Here is a 23,192-nt window from a genome sequence, read left to right on the forward strand (position 1 = left end):
AGCGAGAGCGAGAGCGAGCACAGTCTGGAGCCCTGCCTGCTGCTTGGTGCTGCTGCTAAATGCTCCAGCAGCCTCAAAGGGACGATGGTGGAGGGCTGGTAAAGATGGCGGCGCTCTCCGAGGATGGGAGGTACGGATTAAATTGTGGCCAACAGAGCGCTGATAGAGTCACCGTGTTACACGTCAAATTGACCGATACAGCGCTGAAAGCCATAGAGAGCCACCAAAATTGTAAGGTGAGTTAAAACCGTCTATTTCAGGTTAAATAAACAACGCAAAGCCAGAAGGAACCAGTCTGGCTGACACAGCTCGTCTCAGCTGTGGAAGTCTGAACTGCCACGCACAGCTAACGCTACAAAGTTAGCTAAGCTGTTGACAGAGCCACTTTATTGCTTGTTTTTTTGACTATATTAGACGTGTGTTATTAAATTAAACAACTCAAGAAGGTAAACAAGACCTTGGTGTTATAATCTGGCCAGTTTTTACGAACTGACAAATGTAATTTAACCTATAAAACCTGTTGGTAAAGTTAGACACTCTTGATTAGCCACTGTTAGCTCCCTAAGCTAACTCGGTGTGTCCATTTTTTTTTTCAAGCCAAACTAACCATACCTCATTAGGAAAGTGATGGTTTTTATATTGATTAATACACTATTCGCCAGGTAAGTTTCTTAATTTGACAGTTTAACGTAAAGAATTAGTTAACTAGCATGAAATTTAATTCGGCTTGGTTGTAAGTGTTATTTGACAGGGTTAAATTAAAATTAAAGCTAATGTAACTTGATAACTAACCATACCACATTAGGAAAGTGATGATTTTTATTTTGATTAATACACTATTCGCCAGGTAAGTTTCATAAACTGTAAGTTTAATGTAAAAGCTTAGTTAACTAGCATGAACTTTAATTCGGCTTGGTTTTAAACGTTATTTGACAGGGTTAAATACTCTTCAATTAAGGTTAATGTAACTTGATAACTAACCATACCTCATTAGGAAAGTGGTGATTTTTATATTGACTTACACACTATTCGCCAGGTAAGTTTCATAAACTGACAGTTTAATGTAAAAGCTTAGTTAACTAGCATGGACTTTAATTCGGCTTGGTTGTAAACGTTATTTGACAGGGTTAAATATAATAAATTAAGGCTAATGTGACTTGATAACAAGTTATTGCTGCATGCATGTCAGCTTTACCATATGGTTACAAGTTTTAAGCTAGTTAGTTGGTTGGAAAACGTCACATCCCACCCTGTGTGCAGTGGTATGAAGCTCACAGCTCAGGCTCAACCCTTTTACAGCTAATTAACTTAATTATGAAATGTTGCAGTCAAACCAGCTGCCACACTGTAGCTACAAGTATTATATAATGTTATTATTAAGTAACCAGTGCTACAAAGGTTTACACTGGACAAATATTTAATCTGGGCTTGCTTGCCAAATTGTTGAAATTGTTTTTGCATACTGCCATTTTACTTCAAGCTGCATGAGAGCAAGTACTGTCTGTCTGACATCAACAAAACCTAAAATATAATAGGATAATTGCTATAAAGGTAATTTTATTCAATTTATTTGTGCACTTTCTAGCTCTCAACAAAATGCATTTTGACAGCTTTTTGCTAATAGGTCACTGCATACCTGTGCAGATTAAATATAACTTGGTAATCTTGAACTGTACAAATAGAGTAATCTTGTTGAGGTGCTACACAGGTGAACTAATCTGGACCTCTGCAGTCTAGGGTTGCGGAGGAGGCCCAAAGCCAAGTTACCTGACCTTAAGTCTGCCAACAACAACGCTGTTATATGACACACTGACAGGGCCTGCTATGGGGCTGATGCACCGTAGCTTAGCGTGGGGCTGTAGTGTTCAGAGGTCTCTGTGACGGCTTTTTATGGCACATGGTGTGTGTCTATATGTATGCCACATATGTGAAACCTATGCCCACTCTCAGCCCCATTGCAGTGAATTGAAATGTGGATCAATAGCACAATTTCAAGTGATTATTTTAGTTAGTGACAACTGGCCAACACTAAGTTGAAGGAATTCTTTTGTGACAGCCCATGCTACGACCTTATTGGATGTGGTAATGTTGGTCCGTGCGCTGCATTGAACGGCAGCCTGCCATCTCTTGCTGACTGAGCAGCCAAAAACTGCCTGCTTTTTGTTTCTCTCTCCCCTCTCAGTAATGTGTGCTGTAGCTCAACCAGTCATCGAACTATGGAAGCTGGCTATCTTTGTCTTTCTGTGGTGATGTGAAATGTGATCAGAACAGTGCGAGTGTATGGATACTAGTGGGGGAGGGAGTCAGTCAGTGGTTTGAGAGTAGCTTAGCTTAAACAACCATGACACGCTTCTTTCAGTCTGAAAAAAAAGTGTCCAAGATTATCTGCGTCTTGTTCCATGTATGAGTAAGCAAGGATATTTTAATGTCCAAGAATGCAGCTGTTGTTAATAAAAATGCACATTCCTCTCAAACCAATTGATGCAACATTTCAGAAGTCTATGATCGAACCAACTGGTTCCTCAGCTGTGTGAAGAAGCACCAGAGCAACCGCTGCATATTTGTGGCTGTCACCTCCGTTTCAAGTGTCCGCCGACACAAACCTACACAAAACAAAGACATTTCAGAAATACCTTCATCAAAAATAATTGCCGTATGCGAATATTGTCCAAGTTACACTTCTTGTGTTAAGATAAAAGCGAACAATTTTACTTACCACCTACCTCTTAACCACTTAAAAAGAAGATACAGGTAAAGTTGACCCGCATGGTTTCTCTGTAGGGACCAAGCCGAATGTTGGCTGCCCAGTGGACTGTCATCAGGTATTTGTGGCTGACAATTACGCATTGTTTCTGCAGCCAGACCACTAGTGCCAGAGGATCAACAGAAAAAAAACTGCAACTATTTTGCTAATTGACTTTGGCATTTTTCAAGCAAAAATGCCAAACATTCCCTTGCTCAAGCCAAGCAAATGTGTTGTGATTGTAAACTAAATATATAAAGGTTTTAGACTGACAAAACAAACAATTGTCTTCACCATGGGTTTAGAAAATTGTCATGGTCATTTTTATTTACTATTTCTGACATTTTATTGACCAAAAATTTAGCGAAACCTGGGTGTTGGGTATCGATACCGAGTACCGATCCGATACCAGTCTGGATCATTCTTTTATGTGTAAGGCAACATCAGGCTTGACTTAAACAATGCTTTCCTAACTTTATAAAACAAAATGTGATCAATAAATACATATATATAAATGTATTTAATTGTTCTTTATTATTAAATAATAAATCGTACACCAGCAAAAAAAATCTTCAAAATTAACAGGAATTACAATTCAAGTGTGAACCTTTTTATTGCAGCAACAAATTAGTCAAAACTTAAACAGGAATTAAAATTACAGTATATAATCTGCATAGTATACAAACATAAAATTGAATAGATTGGCCCCATTGTCACCGATATCCGATCTAGTATCTGTATCGGTGCATCCCTACCAAAAAGTATCCATTAATTGATAAAACGATCTGCAGATTAAGGGTTATGAATGATGAAAATAACAGTTAGTTGCAGCCCTGCATCAGACATATTCTCAATTCATATTATTAACACGCTGTTATCAGATTCAGAGTTGCATGAAAATGAGAGAAATTGTCGCCCTGCAATGCTGGCTCTTCATGTTTTCTCCTTTTTGTATTATGAATACAGATTATTCTCTCTAACACATGCACAGGAGGCATGCCAGTCAGTCATCACCTAGCTGTCGGCTGTTGTCTTTACATTAACATTTAATAGAAGATATATTGGCAGTGGTTTGAAGTATGCTCGGTGTGGCAGGACCCCAAGGCTCTGCTGTGTTCTGCAGTGTCAGTCAAATAGTGTGACACGTTCTGCAGGTTCCAGACCAGGATTTTCTTAATGTAGCTTTTCTTTACTTACCCAACTGGTATCGCTCTCCCAATAGTCTTTTACATTTCCCAAAGTGTTCGTACTGTAAAGGTTAAACTGTTGTTTCTTTTCACTTCCAGAATGTACCTTCTACGCGGCCATCAATACAATTCAAGGGACTCCAAGGGGTAAGTACTTTTTTTCGCCTTATTAAGACAGGGGTCAGATGAGTGATCGCATCACAAATTGTGATTTCAGGTTGTTTGCAGCGGGTTAAATTTTGCATTCATTAATGAAAAGTTATTTATATAGTAATTTATTAATTCCTTCATTTACTGTTTTTGCTTGCATGTGCCGAGTTTTATTCATTGAGACTGCCCCCACACGAGTGTCGAGCTGCACAATTAATTGAATATTAATCACGATTTTGGCTTTCCACAATTAAATGAAAATGATCGACTATTGACGTTTAAAATGCTCCGCTCATAGAAAACTCCGCTGCATATCAAATCAAGCGCTTCCTAAACTAACAGCCAGCCACCAGGGGGCGAGCCAGATGTTTTGACTTTACTGTTGGGGAGTCATCATGCCGCGGCACGCACCCTTTGAAAAACTCCTGAATGTAGCGGCTGCAGTCCAGAGTAGAAGAGTTATGAACTGTATATTACTCGTTTTGCCCATCGAAACGGAAATGCACTGAATTCAGGTGAAGAAGAACTTTATTTTAAGTCTTATTTTGATGCAAAGATTTGTTAATTAGCAGGAATGCAGCACAACAGAGAAGTGAAAGCAGTCTGTTTATTTAAATGTGAAAGTGCAATAAAAATATTTTGTCCCCAAAATCTATGAATAATTGTCATAAATAATCGTGATCTCAATAATGTTTAAAAATAATCATGATTAAAAGTTTGCCATAATCGTGCAGCCTTGCAGGAGTTTATTAGAACCAATAAAACCACTGACTCGTTCTGACTTGTTCAAGTTATAGCTAGTTCACACTACACAGCTTCAGCCCTGATTTTCCGGTACCCGACAGTTTTTAGAGCTCCGTGAGAAAAGCAACCCGAGAGGCTCGCCGATGCCTCGTAGACACATTCCAGATATCTAGCATGCTAAATATCTGGACCTGTTGGGGACTCCGGCTACAGCCAGTGAGAGTGCAAGACACAGGTTGAGGGGAAACCTGGTGGTGGAGGTGTCGCCTGTAACAATAGGAATTATGTATGTGTTGCATTTGCAACACGGAGCAAAGTTGTTGTTGCACCTAGAGGAATAAATAGTAAAAAAGAGTGTGGAAACAGGCTATTTTCTAAACACGTGCCAACAACAACATCAGGAATGTGTCTCACGTGTGGTATTGCGTCATTTACCATGAATTTCTTGCGTGTGTTTTCGTGACAAGATGTAGTTTGGAGACCTCATCGGGGATTCCTCCTGGTGAAAGATCTTGTAGTGTGTTAGTAGTAGTACTGTACACAGTATTTCAATGCACATGTAGTAGAGTTTTAAAGCTAGTTTTAATTCATTTAGGTTTGGTAATTTAAGATGTGTCCTCTGTTTTGCTCCGCTTGTAGTCCACGATGCACATGACTCACATACAGCCTCCCCTTAGCTGCTGAGACCTCCGAGACCTTTCTGTCTCATGCTAGCTCCCATGTTTACACATCAAACCCCATAGCTTAGAACTAGACCCTGCCTCTCTACATACACTGAACTGTAAGGTGAAAACGCTGGCAAGATTTGTAGGTGGTTTGCCATATGCTAGTAACTACGTGTATTTGTCCATCTCGCCTCAATTCATTCTTTTGTTATTCTCCCTTTTTGTGTGAATTTTTACAGCGCATTAAAATTCCCAAGACCGATTCCTCCTCAGACACCTTCAACAATTTTGAATTCTACCTGTCTAACGTGGGCAAGGACAACCCTCAGGGAAGCTTTGAGTGCATCCATCAGTATGTGTCAAGGTAATGGTAATCACTGGTCAGCTGAATCAACTGTTGCTGTCTTACCACACATTGCTAGAAGGTAATCCCTCTCTGCCTCGCATTTCCCTCTTTGTCTCCAGCTCAGGGGCCTCACACCTGGCATTGTTGGCGACTGTACAGGACAAGGTCACAGTGTGTGCCACCAATGACTCCTACCAGGTGACCCGGGAACGCATGACTCAGGCCGCGGAGGACACGCGTGAACGTGGGACCAAAGTCATCAAGCCTGGGGGCCGGTTCAGAGGTAAGGCCCTCACTACAATCTGCCACGTGTCACAGTCAGATGCCAGGTTGGATCCGCCGGACACCAGCACAGCTTCACGTCCTATCAACACCTCTCCTCTCTTTTCAAACTTGGCCCCTTTTTGAGGGACTGAATAGGTGAAAGCTGACCCCTTTCAAAGCCATTATTGCGACTGACTAAGCCATTTTTGCCGTCTCAGTCTTTTCCAGATTAGCAGTCTGACTGATAAGGGCTAAAGGTTGCTGGTGAAGCTATTTCTGTTTTATTGACACATAGCCTGCCAAAATTTTACTGAAAGTATCACAGTACAGTCACTAAGCGCTGCTTGTGTTTAGCACCTATCACCTACTACTAAGTAGGACTTACTTTTCATGTTTCCCTTACACTTGATGAGCGTAAACACACACAGTTTCCTGTCCAATGTGCTACCCAGTACCTGGATGTCAGTCACACAAGCTGAACAGAAAAAGTAATCTTTTATAATCTAATTTAGCTTGTCACTCTCTCCAGCTTCATTCGTATGTCTTATCCAACCCCGAGCAGGTAGGGCAAGGGATCTGCAACAAAACAACCTGCCAATGTAACGTCTTGTGCCAAATGTGTTCCCTTTCCTGCCTTATTATCAGCATCTGTTTTTTAGTCGTAGCAGAAACTTGTTGTACAAACTCCGTATTGCAAGACAAATACAGGCTCAAGGCACGGACAAACTTAACCAACTGTCAGACAGGAAAAACGAGCCCACACATAACTCACCGGGTGTATACACCTGCTCACAATGAATGGCCGTGTTACTTTCAGTTTCAGACCAAGAGAATATGATAAAGATGAACGAAAAAATGAGCATGCCAGTAAAGGAAACCATAAAGGAAGAGTAGCGTCGCCCAATCTCTTATGATGTGGAAATGGTTTAGCTTTCAAAGGTCTTAACAAACCACAGAGCAACACTGGATGCAAAATATTTTGATGGTCTGTCAGTCACTACTAGGGATGCATATAACATGTAATAAGTTAATAGGTTACTGTTAGTTAAAACAGATTGGAATTTTAGAGTACCAATAAAAATGGGGTACTTGTCCAGCCTCATGGCTCAATGCAAAATGCATTAAACCAAACTATGTACCACTTTGTTGTTTGCCTCTTCTGGCTGGTTTGAAAACAACAACTCAAAGGATTTAGCTTAGTTCTTTGTTGTTTTTTTAAATCTAAATGTCTATTAAGCAGTATAACAGTAGTAGCCTAAATGTAACCCTATATACAGTATATATGTATATACAGAGTCGAGAAGAAGGTTTTAGGGAAAATTCTTATGTGAATGAAAAGAAAACACTTCTTCAGTCTGGCTACAAACATGGACCGATGCACTGCCTACACACATTGTACCATTTTAATTTTGCTTGGCGGTTTGAATATGGAAGTGATTCAGACCCGGATAAAAATCTAATCTCCGTTAAAGAGCTCCACTTGATGGACATCATACAAAACCTAAGTATTACAGTTTGTGTCTCTCTGGAGCTGATTACAAATTGATATAAAATTGTAGTTCCTGAGGCTTATTTCCTATCTCCCAAAAGTTGCTGCTCCTGAGGTTGTATGTTTCAAAAAATATCTCAAAAAACAAGATTATGAGAGAAAATATGAGTGAGAAAATGTAAGATGTGAAATTTAACTTTATTTGGGTACGCACTGAAGTAGAAAACAAATGCTCATCAGATCCTCTCTCCTTTGGATGAGTGTGACAGGTGTCTCCATCTATCCTTCTTCTTCTAATGTCCTTAATATCCTATGTGATATTGTCAACATAATTATTATGATTAAAATATATGATTTAAGCATTCTGTTTAAGATTTCATTTATGAACAATACTACTTCTAGATACTCCATCTGATGGCTCTATTGACATTTATTTATGTATTTGCTTGAGTGCTGGGATGACCTGTACTCTTAACAGGCACTTGGGCTCAGGCAGACATTTATCAAGTTTGAATAGTCAAAACTAGTTTGTTAGATTTATGTCTTTGTCAAAGATTTCCTTCTCTAAACTAGAATCAAAAGTTTCAAAAGTGAGTTAAAACCTCCTCAGGCCTGTTTTTCTGGACCCAGGGGGAAACTTTGCATATACTGGCCCAGATAGAAACCGGGAAACGAGAGGAGCAGCAGAGAGAAGGGGTGGGACAGGAGCTCGTAGCAGCTGGTTTGGAGTGAGCACCCTATTTATTAATGCAAAAGGGGCCTTTAGCGTGTTGCTTTCACAGGCTGTTAATTTCAGGCAACAGCCTGTAACTTGTAGTTTTTTATCTCTATCTTTGTAGCCTGTATCTTTTAATGAGAGCTGCACATCTATAATTTCGAAATCAGTGGCATTTAATGTTCTATGTTACTATACTCTTGTTCTACGTTCTCTATGTAGAGACAGCTGCAGGTGAAATGCTTAACAAAGTTTTCTCCTTCAGAAATAATAAATCTGTCAATAGACAACAAGCTTATTCCTCCTCACATTGCTCCTCGTCCATGCTATTTCCCTGTGGGTGGTACCTTTCTCTACCTCTCTTTAACCGTAATCTCTTAAAGAGCTTTAGTATTTCAAAACGGCCATGAAGCAGTATAGGGAAATGTGCAGTAACCCTGACTAAGCACATGGCTCAGCACCTCAGAACAGAGGTATCTTTGGTTTTAATCACCTGGACTGATTGATGTAAATCAGTTTTCTGAACTAGTCTTAGGCTACATCCACACTAATACGTTTTCACTTTTAAAACTTTTGCTATGTTTACGCCTAGCGTCCACACTGCTCCGGCGTTCTCGAACACCTAAAACGGAGATTTTTGACACCGCTGCTGACCCTGTTTTAATTTGAAAACTCCAGGATTGTGTTTTAGTCTGGAGAAACGGAGACTTTTGAAAACTGTCTGTGCATTCGAATGCCCATACTATCATACTATTTAGTATGCCAGAAAAAGATTTAGTATGTCCCAATACATAGTATGTCAAATGCAGTATGCCAAAAATACCAGGATGTCCTCCTACGTCCGGTCACATTTTGCAGTATGCAAGCCAGTATGCTTTTCTGGCTATTCCGACCCACAATCCTCAGCGCAGCGGGGTATGAGCAAGAGAGTCAGAGTTTAAGGCACGATGTTATGACGAAGTAGTATGTCTCAGTTGTATGCATACTGCATGCAACAGTACGTACTTTGTAAGGGCAGCTGCAGTATGTACTAAAGTAAAAATAAAAAGTATGCGATTTGGAACGTAGCCAATGACGCAGACACCCACGTTCCCACGTTACGTGACCTTTTTCCGGAAGAAAAAAAGCAACTTCAGCCTGGACTACCAGGGGTTAATTCAACATGGATGACAAAGTGCAGGCGTTGCCAACTTTGTTGTTTATACTGGCAGCTGTTTTTTTCCGTTCTTCCTGCTTTAGCGGTGGCTTCTTTTCTTGTGACTGACTCTCTGCTGGTAATTGGCACCAACAACTTGGACTTCCTTCTTTTCTTCCTTCAAAAACTGAAAGAAATGCAATGGTTATTGGCACCACAGAAGCAGGCAGTTTCGGCCAGAAATTACATATGAGGAGCCACTCATAATTTCACATTGTATAACCTTTAGATCCGGTGCCCAAGGTTCATTGGAAATTAGGTTTCACTTGGCCATTTCAGCTAATATCAAATATTCCTGGTATGTTTCATTCCCTCCCGTTTTAGTGAAACAATCCTATCTCATTGGCTTCTTTTCAAGTATGCAGTGTTTGTGGCCATCTGGAACTAATGGCAAAATGGCTCTATTTTAAGGTTAGTGCTAAAGTTGATGAGTGGAATCAAACTCCACATGTCCTTAAGCTCCTGGTGGTGATCCTTGTAGGCACGTGAGACTGGCTTCAGTAAGTGAGTTGAAGATAATAGGCAGGAATGTCGTTGAGCAAATTTGTGACAACATGAAATTGTATGATGATGGACTTCCCTGCAGACAAGAAGACGTTTAACATTATCTTTACTTTCTGTCTTTAGGCAAGCAAGTCCATATGCGTAAGCCGGCGCTATCAGCCCCAGATGTGGTCCCAGAGCGCAAGCGCTCCACACCCATCAACCCAGCCAACACTATTCGCAAGTGCCTTTCCAATAACCCCGTGTCCCAGCGGCCGTTCCGGGACCGCCTCATCCACCTGCTGGCGCTCAGGCCCTACAAGAAGCTGGAAGTGCTCGCCCGTTTGCAGCGGGACGGGATCAACCAGAAGGACCGAACCTCGTTGGGGACCACCCTGCAACAGGTACTGTAAGGTCCGTTTTTGTGGCTTTTTTTAATGCCATAGTATTAGGGTCTGTCCTCGACTAAAGAAATTCTTAGGCAACTAACACTGGTACGATTTTGTAGACTAATTGATAGGGATGTAAGAAAAAATCGAATATTGCGATATTATGTTTTGTGATACTATATTGCTTTTTAATTAATAGTTTACAGTTTAGTCAATACTTTATTTCATTTGAAAAGACATGCGCCCTCTCAGTGTATGCGCCTTCTCAAAGTAGAGCCATGATGTTGGATTTTACAGGGACTGATAAATGCAAATGCAGATCTCACTGTTCTGATTGTTTAAAAAAAGTAAAACATTTTTACTCAGATTTTCTGCATATGGTTGTGTCTTTATATTATGACAGTTTTCCTAAAATTAGATAAAATATATCGCCTTACTCACAGTATTGCAATATATTGCAATTTATTACATGGCTGTGTTGAATACTCGATTCTGATTGGTCAATCACGGCGGTCTGTAATTTCTGTATAACAGACCGTTGCTATGTATAGTAGACCGTTGCTACGGGCACAGCTCTGATGTCAGACTCTGGCGGACCGTTTTTGTGTCAAAATATTGATAAGTTGCCGTGTAATAAGCGGGATAATGTAATATAACGGGGTTATTGGAAAGAATCCCCTTCAGGGCGATGAGAGACCCTTCCCCTTCGCGTCGGGGTCCAGTCCTGTCGGGGAATCTTTCACAACAATGACCGGCTTGCTGTACATTATCCCTTACATATTGAATCGTAACCCCTGTATCATGATGCGTATTGTATCGGCAGATTCTTGCCAATACACAGCCCTGCTAATCGATTAATTAATTGAATTGAATCACACAAAAGCACCTCTTTAAATCTTGTGTTTACCAGAGATTTGCTCATAAGTTTTTGGAAACATTCAGGATGAAAAAAGCCTTAAAAAATTAATCGACTCAAGAAATCTATCAAAGACCAAAACTACAGATTAGTCACTAACTCGACTAAGAGGTAGCAGCCATAAATATGCCTCGTCAGTATTGAGAGTGCAACTTAAAATGTATGTAAAATGTTAAAGTAATAACTTCTGTTTTTACAAAAGCTGATATTTCAGTATTTCACATGTTCTTTAAGTGTCCAATTTGATTCCAAAGATCCCCTTACCCTTAAACATGAGATTGAGGTACACAAATCTGTCTGAGGAAATCCGGTTCACAGTATAAAGGCTTCATTCACTTTGACAAGAAACAAACCACTTAATCGTTAAACATTATTTGCATGCACAGATGTTAGGCCAACACAGGAAATGTGAAGTTTCTGTACATGTATACTTTTAAACTGTGTGTGTGTGTGTGTGTGTGTGTGTGTACTAAACAGGTGGCAAACCTGAACCCCAAAGACAACACGTATTCATTGAAGGACTTTATTTATCGTGACGTCCAGCGAGACTGGCCTGGCTACTCTGAAGATGACAAGTCACAGGTCGACCGGATCGTGGTTCGGTACAGAAATGGCCTGTTGAGCCTTTTATTTTCCCTTTGAGCTTAAATACATACTTGGTTGAGCTAATAAAGCATTTGCATTGTATGGTGTGTAACTACACTTAAGTGTAAGTACTAGTTTGAAGTGGTAGCCTACCCCCTGAGGGATGAAAGTGGCTGTTCATTCAACTGTACCGACAAGAGACAACTGTAATTCTAGTTACTGTGGATCCCAATTCATTTTTTAATGAATTACATGAAGCACATTGTAATTGACATGAATTCATGTCAGCTGTTGTACTCTATGAAGGACAAAACTAGCAACTTTTAACTGCCACCTTTCAATCCTTCAGATTATGTTAAAGGAATAGTTCAGCATTTTTAAAGTATATCATGTACTGTAGTACACAAGTAGGTTTTATTTCTACAGTGATAAATCACGTACCTTATGTTAGACATGAGACAGGGTGGAAAAAATAACACAACTCTGCAGTTTAATGCACTCATGTTGTTAGGTGTTCATGTTATTTAGTCTACCCTATATACTGTAAATACAGGGGGGAGGATAAGATGGGTTATATATAGATATCTGAGATTTGAATTGTTGCATTAGTAATGACAGAGCAGTTGGAACGTTTTTACAGATTTTGTGATGATTTATTGTGAAGGATTGTAAGCTGTCCAAGTTAAAAATGTCCTGCGGACTTTTGTTGTAAACAGTCAAAAGCTATGTTAACATTTACTCACCAACCCACATTATGTGTATCCTTAAGGCCCGACAAACATGTTTAATCTCCTTACTCACGATGAAATCTTTGCAAAGCAGATTCTTTTAAACATTTTAAATTGTTAACATCAATACACCGTCACTGACGCCACTCTTTCCTTTCTTCAACAGCAAGTTAGGTCTTCCTACTGAGACACTCTCATCAAGCAGTCCTCCCAAAGACAGCGTCCCCACATCCCCCCAGGTATCTGAGCAAATACACACTAATGCATGCACCCCCACTGTGACAATTATTCAGCTAAATTCTGTGTGTTTTTCTTCCAGAAACGCCAGCCAGACTTCGACTTCATTGATCCATTGGCACCCAAGAAAGCCCGCATCTCCCACCTCAGCAGTCGAGGGACAGCCTCATCTTCATCGTCCTCCTCTGACCGCCGCGAGGACGAGGGCAGCCCCAGCTCTAAACGCTCGTCCCTACCCGCCAACGTCACCTCGGGCCCTCCCACCCATCTCCCCATCCCGTCCCACCCTCCTGCACCCTCTCACCAGCAGCCCAGCCCGGCCTCCAACTCCAACTCCCCCAGCACCCCGGAGGGCTGTGGCACCCAGGACCTGCCTATGGACCAGAGCTCCTCCTGCAGGGACCCTTCACCCAGCCCCTTCTCCTCCGATAGGACCCTGCAGGACCGCTATCGGCAGCCCGTCCCCGTCCCCGTCCCCAGACCAGCCGCCTCCCCCGTCCCCAGACCAGCCGCCTCCCCCGTCCCCAGACCAGCCGCATCCCCCAGCCCCCCTTCTCCTCCTCCTCCTCATCCTCCTCCTCCTCCTTGCACCTCACTCACAGTTACCTCCACTGTTATCACCAGCCCTCCCTTGTCCAGCAGCACCAACAAGAAGTTTAAAAAGAAATCCAAGAAGCACAAAGATAAGGATCGAGTGAGGGAGAAAGGGAAACGGACGGAAAAAGGTAGCAGAAGTCCTCCCATTGTAGCAGAGCAGGCCGAAGAGACTCGTAGAGCCAAAAAGAAGCGCAGTGCCGAGGAAGAGAACAGAGACGTTATCGACAAGAATCCTCACAAAGATCAAGGTGAGTTTCTGTCTTAATTAATTATTAATCAGAATCATTGAGCCTAAAGTTTTATTTCATTGCACGCATAGCCCTTTGGCTGCCGTACACACCTTTGTTATATTTATGTATGACAATTACACACACCTCAACTTACTCAAAGTCAAACATCACATAATTTATTACTGAAATATTTGTTTTCTCTCAGGCAGCACTTTGTTCTCATTCATTTCACTTATAACAAGGTTTAAGTCAATGACTTACTTGTGGTAATTTAGTTGAAAGGACATGGTTTAAAGGTGTAGTAATCTTAAGTAATGTTTTTATATTAACACCGAATTGGATTAAGTAGATGTGATGGAAAAGGGGTTGTTCTTCGTGTCAGAGCCACAGAGAATTAGCAGCAGTTCTGGGTAGCATTTTAGCCCCGTGTAGTTAATTGTTAATTGAATTAAGAGCCCATACATTTCTATAATGGCAAACAAGCTTTGATAAACACACTGTACGCCATCAAATAACAGACAACTGTTACTAGCATCTAGCTGCTAAATGTAGATATTTTCTCAGGAGTTGGTGTGGACCAAACCAAAAAAATGCTCAATGAATATTGAAATAACATTTTTCAAATAGGCGTTTGTCACAGAAGACATTTTGACATGTAACAGCAGGAAAAGCGCAGGTGAAAATAATTGAATTAATGGTGGCTGCTGTGTCAGTTTCACGGTGCTGGTATTGTACATGCTGGCTCACTGTCACACGTCCTGTTCAAAGTGAGAATATTGCGACATTATTCCGCTTCACCGCTCTGTATAGACGAATCCCCCGCCATCTAGCACCGCCACCATTACCGCGGTGGCAGGTCTTAGTGACTACAGTTTGCTAACAGTACTAACATGGGACTTTCAGTCAAAAGCGTTTAGGGTTGCTCGCAGTAATTTACGTAAATGTTTGGCGTAGATAATAAACACAGATGAGTAATTATTTATTATTAATTAAAGTAAAATTAAAGGCTTTTACGAGCGACCATGAGACGTTCGGCTGAGAGTCACCAGTTAACACGGTTAGCAGACACTTTGTACGTGTTCTGTGATGCCAACCAAATGATGTTTACTATGTCATTAGGTTGCCCTTGTTTGAGCTAACTAATGTTATATTTCACAATAACACCACAGTTATTTGATTGAGTTCATTTATTCTGTGGGACCACTGCAGCCTCTAGACATTGTCTTTGGCCCACTAACGTTGGCTACGCTAGCTAAGCAGTGTTAAGTTAGCTGACGTTGCTTGTTTCACCATGTTAAGCTAACGTTTAGCAGCTGAGAACTGCTCAGGCTCTTCCCGAATTCCTAGACATCATTGTCAAAAGCAACGTTACATAGAAAAGTAAAAGTAGAAAATTGTACACTTTTTAGGACAGCTTGAATTCAAACGTGCATGTGTTGTATGGAGACACCAAAGCTATAATGGCAACTTGTTTACACACACACACACACACACTGGACGCCGATGCTGTTGTGTTACACATCGCGCCTCATTTGCTTCTGGAATGCCGACATGCTATCTAAAATCACACACTTGGGTGGCATTATGCCAGCGTTGTTTGGTTCACTTAAAAAAAAAAGCAAAGCCGGCGTAATGGCGAATCTTTTTTGCGTCAGTGTTGTGGGATCTCTGTAAAAGGGGCCTCGGTCATGGCTTTACTGGAACACTTAAACAGAACAGATCGTTGGTGTTATTAGTAACACCTGTTATTTTCCCACCATGACAAGTTAAAATGTCTGTTGTGGAAAAAGCCGTAATGGCTTGCAAACAAGTTAGCCACTTAAACTTAAAATGGCTATCATATATCAGGCTCTGTCAGCTTGTTTTGGAGTTCTTCTGCCCCAAGTCTCCATAAATTGATTAAAACAGCTCTAATGTTGTCTAGAAAAGTCTTGTACGAATGCTGCCTTCACCTGCTATTTTGTGGAAAGATCAAACTTAAGATGTCCAAATAACAAGGAAACTTGTACGTTAAATAATTGTTTTCCTCATTTCAACTCAAAATTCCTGTCACTTCAGAGTATTACAACACAGGTTGTTGATGTGTCGCCATGCATGTTTAAAAATACTATTGTGACACCGGAGCATAAGCTAACAGAGCATTTAATCCAGTTTGAGTCCAACTTTAAGCACTAAACGTGTGTTTGTGTGTGTGTGTTTGGACTCACTAATTCAAGCAGCATTGGACATGTCTTGTGACTGACATTGCCTCCTCCATCCAAGTTTCCAGCCAGTTTATCTTTCAGACTTTGGCTTGTTGCTCATCGTGTTTCACATGTTTATCTCTGTTTATGTCTGTTACAGCACACCCGACCACATACAGTTTGATCTTTGATTACACTGGATGTTGTCTGAACATGCGGAGGCATTGAGCTGAGCTCTTGTTTACTCTGTGGGCTTTAGTTCTGGTTTACCTGATATTGTAAAGGTTGTGTTTGAACTTTGAGGGACTATTTTCCTTTTTCAGGAATATGCTAATGCTAGGTTTAATAACTGCTAATAAGCCAGGAGCTCTTATGTGATGTATTTTCAGTGCAGGTATGCATCATTTACTGTCTTTTCCTTTTGTGTGTCAGCATATTTGGCAAAAATGGCAGACCCCACCAACACCTCTGTGTCAAAACTAGTACATATAAAATCTCCAAACAGTGGAGTTTAGTACATTTACTCAAGTACCGTACTTAAGTACAATTTTGAAGTACTTGTACTTTACTTGAGTATTTTCTGCTACTTTATTCTTCTACTACACTACATCTCAGAGGGAAATATTATACTTTTTACGCATATAATATGCTTTTGTGATATGATTCAGTAATGGACTCCTAATCTACCCAGTAGTATATGAAGTATTTAAACTCCTTATTAAAGAGCTACAACATTAAAATGTATGTGTTAGTGATAATATTCTATAAGAATGTGACACTTTAAAAGGAGCCTTTCTGCATAATGAGTACTTTTACTTTTGATAATTTAAGTACATTTTGCTGATAATACTTCTGCACTTTTACTTAGGTAACTTTCTGAATCGAGGACGTTTTTTTCTTGTAATGGAGTATTTTGAGACTGTGGTATTTGTACTTTTACTTAAGTAAAAGACCTGGGTAATTCTTCCACCACTGCTCCTATAGTATACAAGAGCATCAAAAGGCAAAAACAAATGCGAAAATAGATACATTTTTTTAATCTGAAAATATAACTTGTCTCTTTTAAAAAACCTCCGAGGCTCACTTATGATACTTAAAACAAACTTTTTTTTTAGCCATTCTGCTAAATGCAGTCGTCCATCCTTGACAGGATGTTGATCCTGTGTATTTTGGATTATCAGTGCAGTATTTAAATTCTTACATTTCCTCTTTCTCCTCAGACTCTTCAGATAAAGAGAAGCCGGTCCAATCCACTGAATTCTCCTCCACAATTGAGATGCCTGACTATGTAGTGTAAGTGACCTTGATATACCTCGAAGTTTCCAGTTTCCACACAGCGTGACCCTCTTTAACCTTTCAGGTCTCTCATTTCACTGAACCATTTTACTAAACAGGACGTTGAGAACAGACACAAGCTTGAGAGTTAGGACACAGGAAATGCAGCAATAAACACAAATGTGTTTCATTTGTGCGTTCTGGTATTTTTCTTTCTTTGCTGTAATAACAAACTTTTTTGAGCTTTCCACTTAATGAGGGCAGGGAGCGTGTTATCCATTGCACAAATAGAGCAGCTCAACAGGTGTTGAACAGGATTCCCACCTTTCTTTAAAGATCATGACCTTTAGCGTAGTCGTGTATTCAAAACAAAGACAGTTGGGGGAAATTTGCTCATGGTGGAGTGCTGGTGTTGGTCATAAAACGTGACAAAACATTTTATATTTTTTTTTCTAAAATTCTAAGAAAGACTCATTCAGTTCTATTTCCTTGCCTGTGTTTACAGGAAGTACATGCCAATGGTGTCCGTTGACCAGCGGCAAAGCTACAAGGATGACTTCAACGCAGAGTATGATGAGTATCGCCGGCTGCACGCCCGCGTGGAGAGCATCACCCGCCGCTTCACCCAGCTGGATGCCAAGTGCCGGAAGCTGGCACCCAGCACCAAAGAATACCAGGTCATATCAGTTAGCATGATAACACTGTACTTATGACATTTTCACATGCTAGTTTCTTCTAAAGCCACATACTGTATAATCCTGATGAGGGATGTCACGAGAGGTGATACTTAGATACGATAAAGCTCTATGTGATGGTTTTTCGTTGTAATATAAACTTGTGTAATGAAGCAGTTGGATTAAGACTGTTCAGAATTGAAGCAGGAGGTGATGCTGTTTTTTCGTTCCTAATTAACAGAAATATAATTGTTATTATTATTAATTAACATTCCACATCTGTTCCTTGATCCACTGAGATCTGCAACCACCAGGCAGCGCATACTTGTTTAGTGTTCAGCCTCATTTCAGGGTGCCAAGTTATCACATAGATCTCACTTTAAAGTCTTATATTTCTCTATCAGCTAAATGTAGTATTCAACACATTTTCCACCCATACTGGTTAACACTTTTTTCCTGTTACAAAGAAAGTGAATGCAAGGTCTGTCATATGTGATTTGTAATATTTATAAGTGATGCGGATTTGCATTAACGGTGCTCATTTTTATGTTTACAGAAGGTGCAAGAAGAAGTCTTGAAAGAGTACAAAAAGATGAAACAAGTGAGTAGCTGCATAGACTTCTGTCTAATAAGGATGTTTTTTCAATAGTCCACAAAAACTTGGCTTGTTGTTTCTCATTACCAACTTGTTTGTGTATATAACTATTATGTGTGTTTGTGTTTTACAGAAGAGCCCAAACTACCACGAGGAGAAGCAGCGCTGCGAGTACCTGCACAACAAGTTGGCCCACATCAAGCGGCTAATAGCTGATTTTGACCAGCGCAGAGAACAGGCCTGGTGCTGAGAGCACGGCACACAACGTCTTCACTAATCAGTATTGAGAAAGGAGTGTCGAACCAGGAGGGGGTGTCCAACTGGCTGTTATTTATTAACACCCCTTCAGTTACTGCCTCCACAACAGCCCCCCCACCTCTTTTCCTTCCCTTTTCCCACCATCCTTTTTCATTCCTTGCTTCCTTTCCGATTTTTGATTCCACTTCGCTTCATTGTTGCCTGCAATTTTGAAAGTGTCACTTTGACTTTACCCCCCCATATCTTTTTGCTTTCTTTCTGTTTCTTCTCAATGAGCTCCTGTGGACTTTCATACCACTGGACCAGTGGAAGGGGCCGCCTGCATGTGTGAAGGGGTTTGGGGGAAAAAATTCAACTCTTCTAACCTTTTGAAGGACTTTATCTTCAGGCAAAAAAAAGAACAAAAAAAGTATTTTTGAGCATCAGAGAAAATATTAACTTGTATTTAAGTAAAAAAAAAAAAAGAAAGAGGGAGATCTATTTATTTTGGGACTCGTAGTGCAAAGAAGAGTCCGCAGATGATATATTGTTTAACTTTTGTTTAAAACAATGCAAAAAAAATTTACCGCGGGCCTTATGTGTTTTGACTTTGTGAAGCCATTTTGCACGCAAGATCCATTATGTCATCTCATTTGGCGAAGATGTCTCTCCTGCCTCATTTCCTCTCTTTTCATAAAAAAAAAACTGTACTGGATAACGTTGCTTCAACACATTACTGTGGTTGCCGAGTTTGAGGAAATGAGACGGGCAGGAGAAATCACTTGAGCTGATTGAGACGCAACAACAGTATGTGTGCATGGATTGTAAATTTAGTTGTAAACGGCCACGTGGGTGGCGAAGGTGAGGTAACTAAAGGAGTACGATCCCCCTCAGTAGGGGGCAGTAGTCCCTGCACCATCAGTGTTTAGTGTTCACGGTGCATTATGGGTGCCTTAAGGTGTTTACACTCGGAAACGCCGACCCTTAGGGTCCGCAGGCTACACAAAGGAACTATAACTGCCTGGAAACAGGTTGTGTGTGTATGTGTGAATGAATGAGTGGAGATGGAAGGGAGGGATGTTAGTCTGGAAGGAGTGTTACAAATTGTACGTCAGTGTGTGTGTGTTCGTACGGTTGTGCATTATGTGGAGTGACAGGTGTAAGAAAAAATAGAAATATGGAGAAAAAAGTGAGAAATAATGAAAAACAAAAAAAAAGCTGCTATAGTGTTTGACCAGCCAGAGCACTCAGGATCAACCTGGCTGGAGTAACAGTACCTGATCTTAATTGAAGAGATAATAGAAGATCCTTATTTTCCAGAATGGTTCATGTCTAGACCCTGGAAAGGACTACGCCCACCTCTTCAGCTTTATCCAGCGGCAAACCGCCTGAGTTTCTGTTTTTTTTTTTTTTTTTTAGTTTGTTTTTTTTAGAAAGAAAGAAGCAAAAATGTGTCATCCACCAGAGGACAAATCTGTATTACAATTTCGTAAATGTATTTGATTCTCAGTTTGAGTTCTGCAGAGCAGTGAAAGATATTTTGTTTTCATCATTATGATAACAGATTTAGTTCGGTGGATGGATGACTGGCTTCTATGAAAAGTCTTTATTTCACCAAGGGAAAAATTGTTTACAAACCTGTGTTAGAATGTTTGCCAAAAAAATTAAATACTTTTCTGGTACTGCATACATGGAGTACAATTTCTGATTGGGGCTTAAATATAGGAGACATTAATATTGGAATATTTTATCTCGTTACATTTGGAGATGTGAAGAGGAACAGAGTCACTGTGCCCCCAGAAAAGATCATCAATTGAGAGGTGTTGACTCAGCAGTCTTGTCTGATTATATATAGGCTATATTCAGTGGACATGTAAGAGTCTGTGTCCTGTATTGGAAAAAATTTAACCCCATTTTTTCCCCCTCAGAAATTGAGATTTAAGTAAATATTGTCCAGTTCTATCTCATATATTTTGATTGTGGCATCCTGTCAGATAGTTAGTCTCTGCAGCAGACTGGCTGTTTGTTCGGTTGTCAGAATCAGTTTAACATAATTACAGACCTGGCTTATCTTACTTGTTGTCTCTCAAGTTATTTTGGACAGAAAATCATCACTGGCATCTTGGATGCGTCACAGATAACAGCAGATAAAAAAAAATTCCACAGACTCTACTTTACACTTAACATGGCTGTGAACTACAGGGTCAGTCTTTTGGTTATTTTTTTTTTTTCCCCGTGCAATGGTCTTCCCTGAATTTAGAGTCCGAAAAGGCCACATCAGCAACGTTATGATGGAGGTCAGGGCTTTACATGCAGCCTTCAAGGGGATGTGTCCTCTTCTAAGCCTTCCAAACATTTCTGTCTTTACCGAGAAACACTTAAATTGGGTCTGAACAACATTAATTATGTGACTCATTGTGGTGGGAGGAAAGAGGGAGGGAAGAGGTTTGATCAAGAGTCTTAATGAGGAAGTGACAATGCCCTGGCAGTGTTTAGATATGAGAAACCACTGAAAATCAAGTGAAATCTGATCCTGCCCAGCTGAAAATGTACAGGACATTTCAATAAAAATCAATTTAGTTTTACCTGGAAAATGTCTTGTTGTATTTTCTTTATGGTTTCCTTTTCTGTTGTTTTGAAATGTATATGTAAAAATAAAAAACAGCAGAAACACCACCTGCTATCGGTCTAAGACACAATTAAGGTGATTTATCCAATTGAGGAAGTGGCATTTAATTAAGTGTCCCTCAAAATGTTCATATATTCAGTGTTGAAAGATTTCAGACTGCTGTCACACTGATTATTGCCAGTTTCATTCAGAAACAAATTTAGCTCCATCAGAAGTCTATGAGCCTTTTGGGCCAACTACTGTATGATGCAGAATATTACACTGCTCCATTATACACTTAACATATTGTTATAAACGTATTCACTGGTAAAAAATGTAGATTAGTTCCTTCCAAAATGCAAATAATCTGGTTTATTAGAGCTACATCTGCATATAAAAATGAAGGAACCTGGTCTGATATAGCTTCCCTGTTTCATGGAGACATTCATATAATATGAGTAATAATAAAATGGTGACTGGAAAGCTGCATACAGAATATGCCTCCAGCTTCCATGTAGTTTACTTATTAAACTGGTGAGACTGGTTTAAATTGGCCTCTGTAGAGTGTTCCTGACTTTCAAAACATGACTGCTGTTTGAATTTGTCACTGCTAAACATAGAAAATTAAACGTGTGATACTCAAGGGCCTACGCTCTATCATTTTCTAAACAGATTTAATTGCCACGGTGAGGATCAACCCGCAAAACCGGTCATCACTAGGTAACGAGAGTCCTGGGACTTTCCTCCACTTAAATAGATTATCAACTAAGGCGAGTCCTGCATTATTAGCTAATCTTGTGACACTCTTTTGGAGCGGCCCTGTGTTAAATGTATTTATTTTAGTTTATATTGTGCTGTTAGTATTATATTTCAGCATAGGTGAATTTTGGTGGTGCTTGTGGTCTCTGGGAAAATAACAAATCAGCTGTGTGTACTGTACTTAATGGGGACTTGGATGCTTAAGGGTTCATACACAATGCACATAGGGCTTTACGTGGGAAGTGTAGGTGGCAATAGGGATCCAACAGCATTTATTTCCCTCCCTGGGCTCTAGGTGTCCCACTTTACCAGGGACAACATTTAAATTTTTCATTGGCTTTAGTTTTCAAAAGTCAAACCACTGCATGAAAGACACTTTTTTTAAATCTGGCTTTTATCCAATGGCTGTGTAGAAAGCAGGGAAGGCTGTCATCACGACGCTGTGTTTGCTATCAAACTGCACACACGTGGGTCAAGTGCAGGTTGACCTTTCACCGTATTACGCTATGTCCAATAGGGAAAATTGTGAGTCACCACTAAGTCACAAGCTTAGTACATTTAGGCGGAATATGATGGAAACTACCATAAAGAAAAGGAAGAGCAGCTACAACAAAGACTGTGAAACTACTTATAAGTATTTATAAGCCGGTGGAAGGTGATCTATGGATGCATTCGGGTAAAGCATTGAGATGTTACAAGATAAGAGGCAGAATAGAAATGTTTATCATTTAAGTTAGATAGACATTATATCAAAATTGTACCAAAAATTGATTACCTTACAGCCTTGGTAACGTGTCCCACATTGTCCCACACAAACATACTCTTTGTCCCAAATTTGGTTTGTTGGGATCTGGTCACCCAACCGGGTTCCCTAACAGGTTATTCAGGTGTTACACCAAAATCTGTGACCGCAGAGAGCCAGCAACACATGAGGTCACCATTTCTGACGGCTGTCGTCAGAAAATGTGACCCCACTGTACCTGTGTAATAAATGAGACAAGTACGTAACAGAAAACACACAAAACTAAATTGTTAAAAAAATATAAATTATGGATCGCTGTCGGGGTGTAAGGACCATTTCAACCAATATAACAAATAGTGTATACTGAAGAACATCTTTAAATCATCGATCCCATCACCATAACAGACCATCTCTGAAAACCCTTGTGAACGCGCTGTGACGTGCACACGCCAGAGA

General features: G+C 40.2%; 1 protein-coding gene and 1 long non-coding RNA gene across 2 annotated transcripts in view; one reads left to right on the top strand and one right to left on the bottom strand.

The window, feature by feature from the left end:
- ell2 (elongation factor for RNA polymerase II 2) lies at positions 1-21,221 on the top strand. Its single transcript, XM_074626737.1, has 12 exons — positions 1-236; positions 4,030-4,077; positions 5,729-5,853; positions 5,955-6,118; positions 10,126-10,385; positions 11,764-11,888; positions 12,766-12,838; positions 12,919-13,681; positions 17,067-17,139; positions 17,627-17,798; positions 18,352-18,396; positions 18,524-21,221. The coding sequence occupies exons 1-12, from the start codon at positions 60-62 to the stop codon at positions 18,638-18,640; spliced, it is 2,142 nt and encodes a 713-aa protein (XP_074482838.1). The 5' UTR covers positions 1-59; the 3' UTR covers positions 18,641-21,221.
- The window catches only part of LOC141763025 (uncharacterized), a 15,940-nt gene continuing 517 nt past the window's right edge, over positions 7,770-23,192 (bottom strand). Inside the window, exons 2-3 of the long non-coding RNA XR_012592979.1 lie at positions 9,495-9,625; positions 7,770-7,898 (exon numbers count right to left, since the gene is read on the bottom strand). This is a non-coding gene — a long non-coding RNA (uncharacterized LOC141763025). The remainder of the gene's footprint in view (positions 7,899-9,494; positions 9,626-23,192) is intronic.

The sequence above is a fragment of the Sebastes fasciatus genome, chromosome 1 (assembly GCF_043250625.1).
Source record: "Sebastes fasciatus isolate fSebFas1 chromosome 1, fSebFas1.pri, whole genome shotgun sequence".
In the NCBI taxonomy this organism is placed as follows: Eukaryota; Metazoa; Chordata; class Actinopteri; order Perciformes; family Sebastidae; genus Sebastes; species Sebastes fasciatus.

Excerpts from the sequence above, each read along its gene's own strand:
- ell2 (XM_074626737.1), top strand. The coding sequence starts at position 60 with ATGCTCCAGCAGCCTCAAAGGGACGATGGTGGAGGGCTGGTAAAGATG. Across the intron at positions 6,119-10,125 it reads GCCTGGGGGCCGGTTCAGAG|GCAAGCAAGTCCATATGCGT; the intron begins GTAAGGCCCTCA and ends TTCTGTCTTTAG. Across the intron at positions 18,397-18,523 it reads AGTACAAAAAGATGAAACAA|AAGAGCCCAAACTACCACGA; the intron begins GTGAGTAGCTGC and ends TGTGTTTTACAG.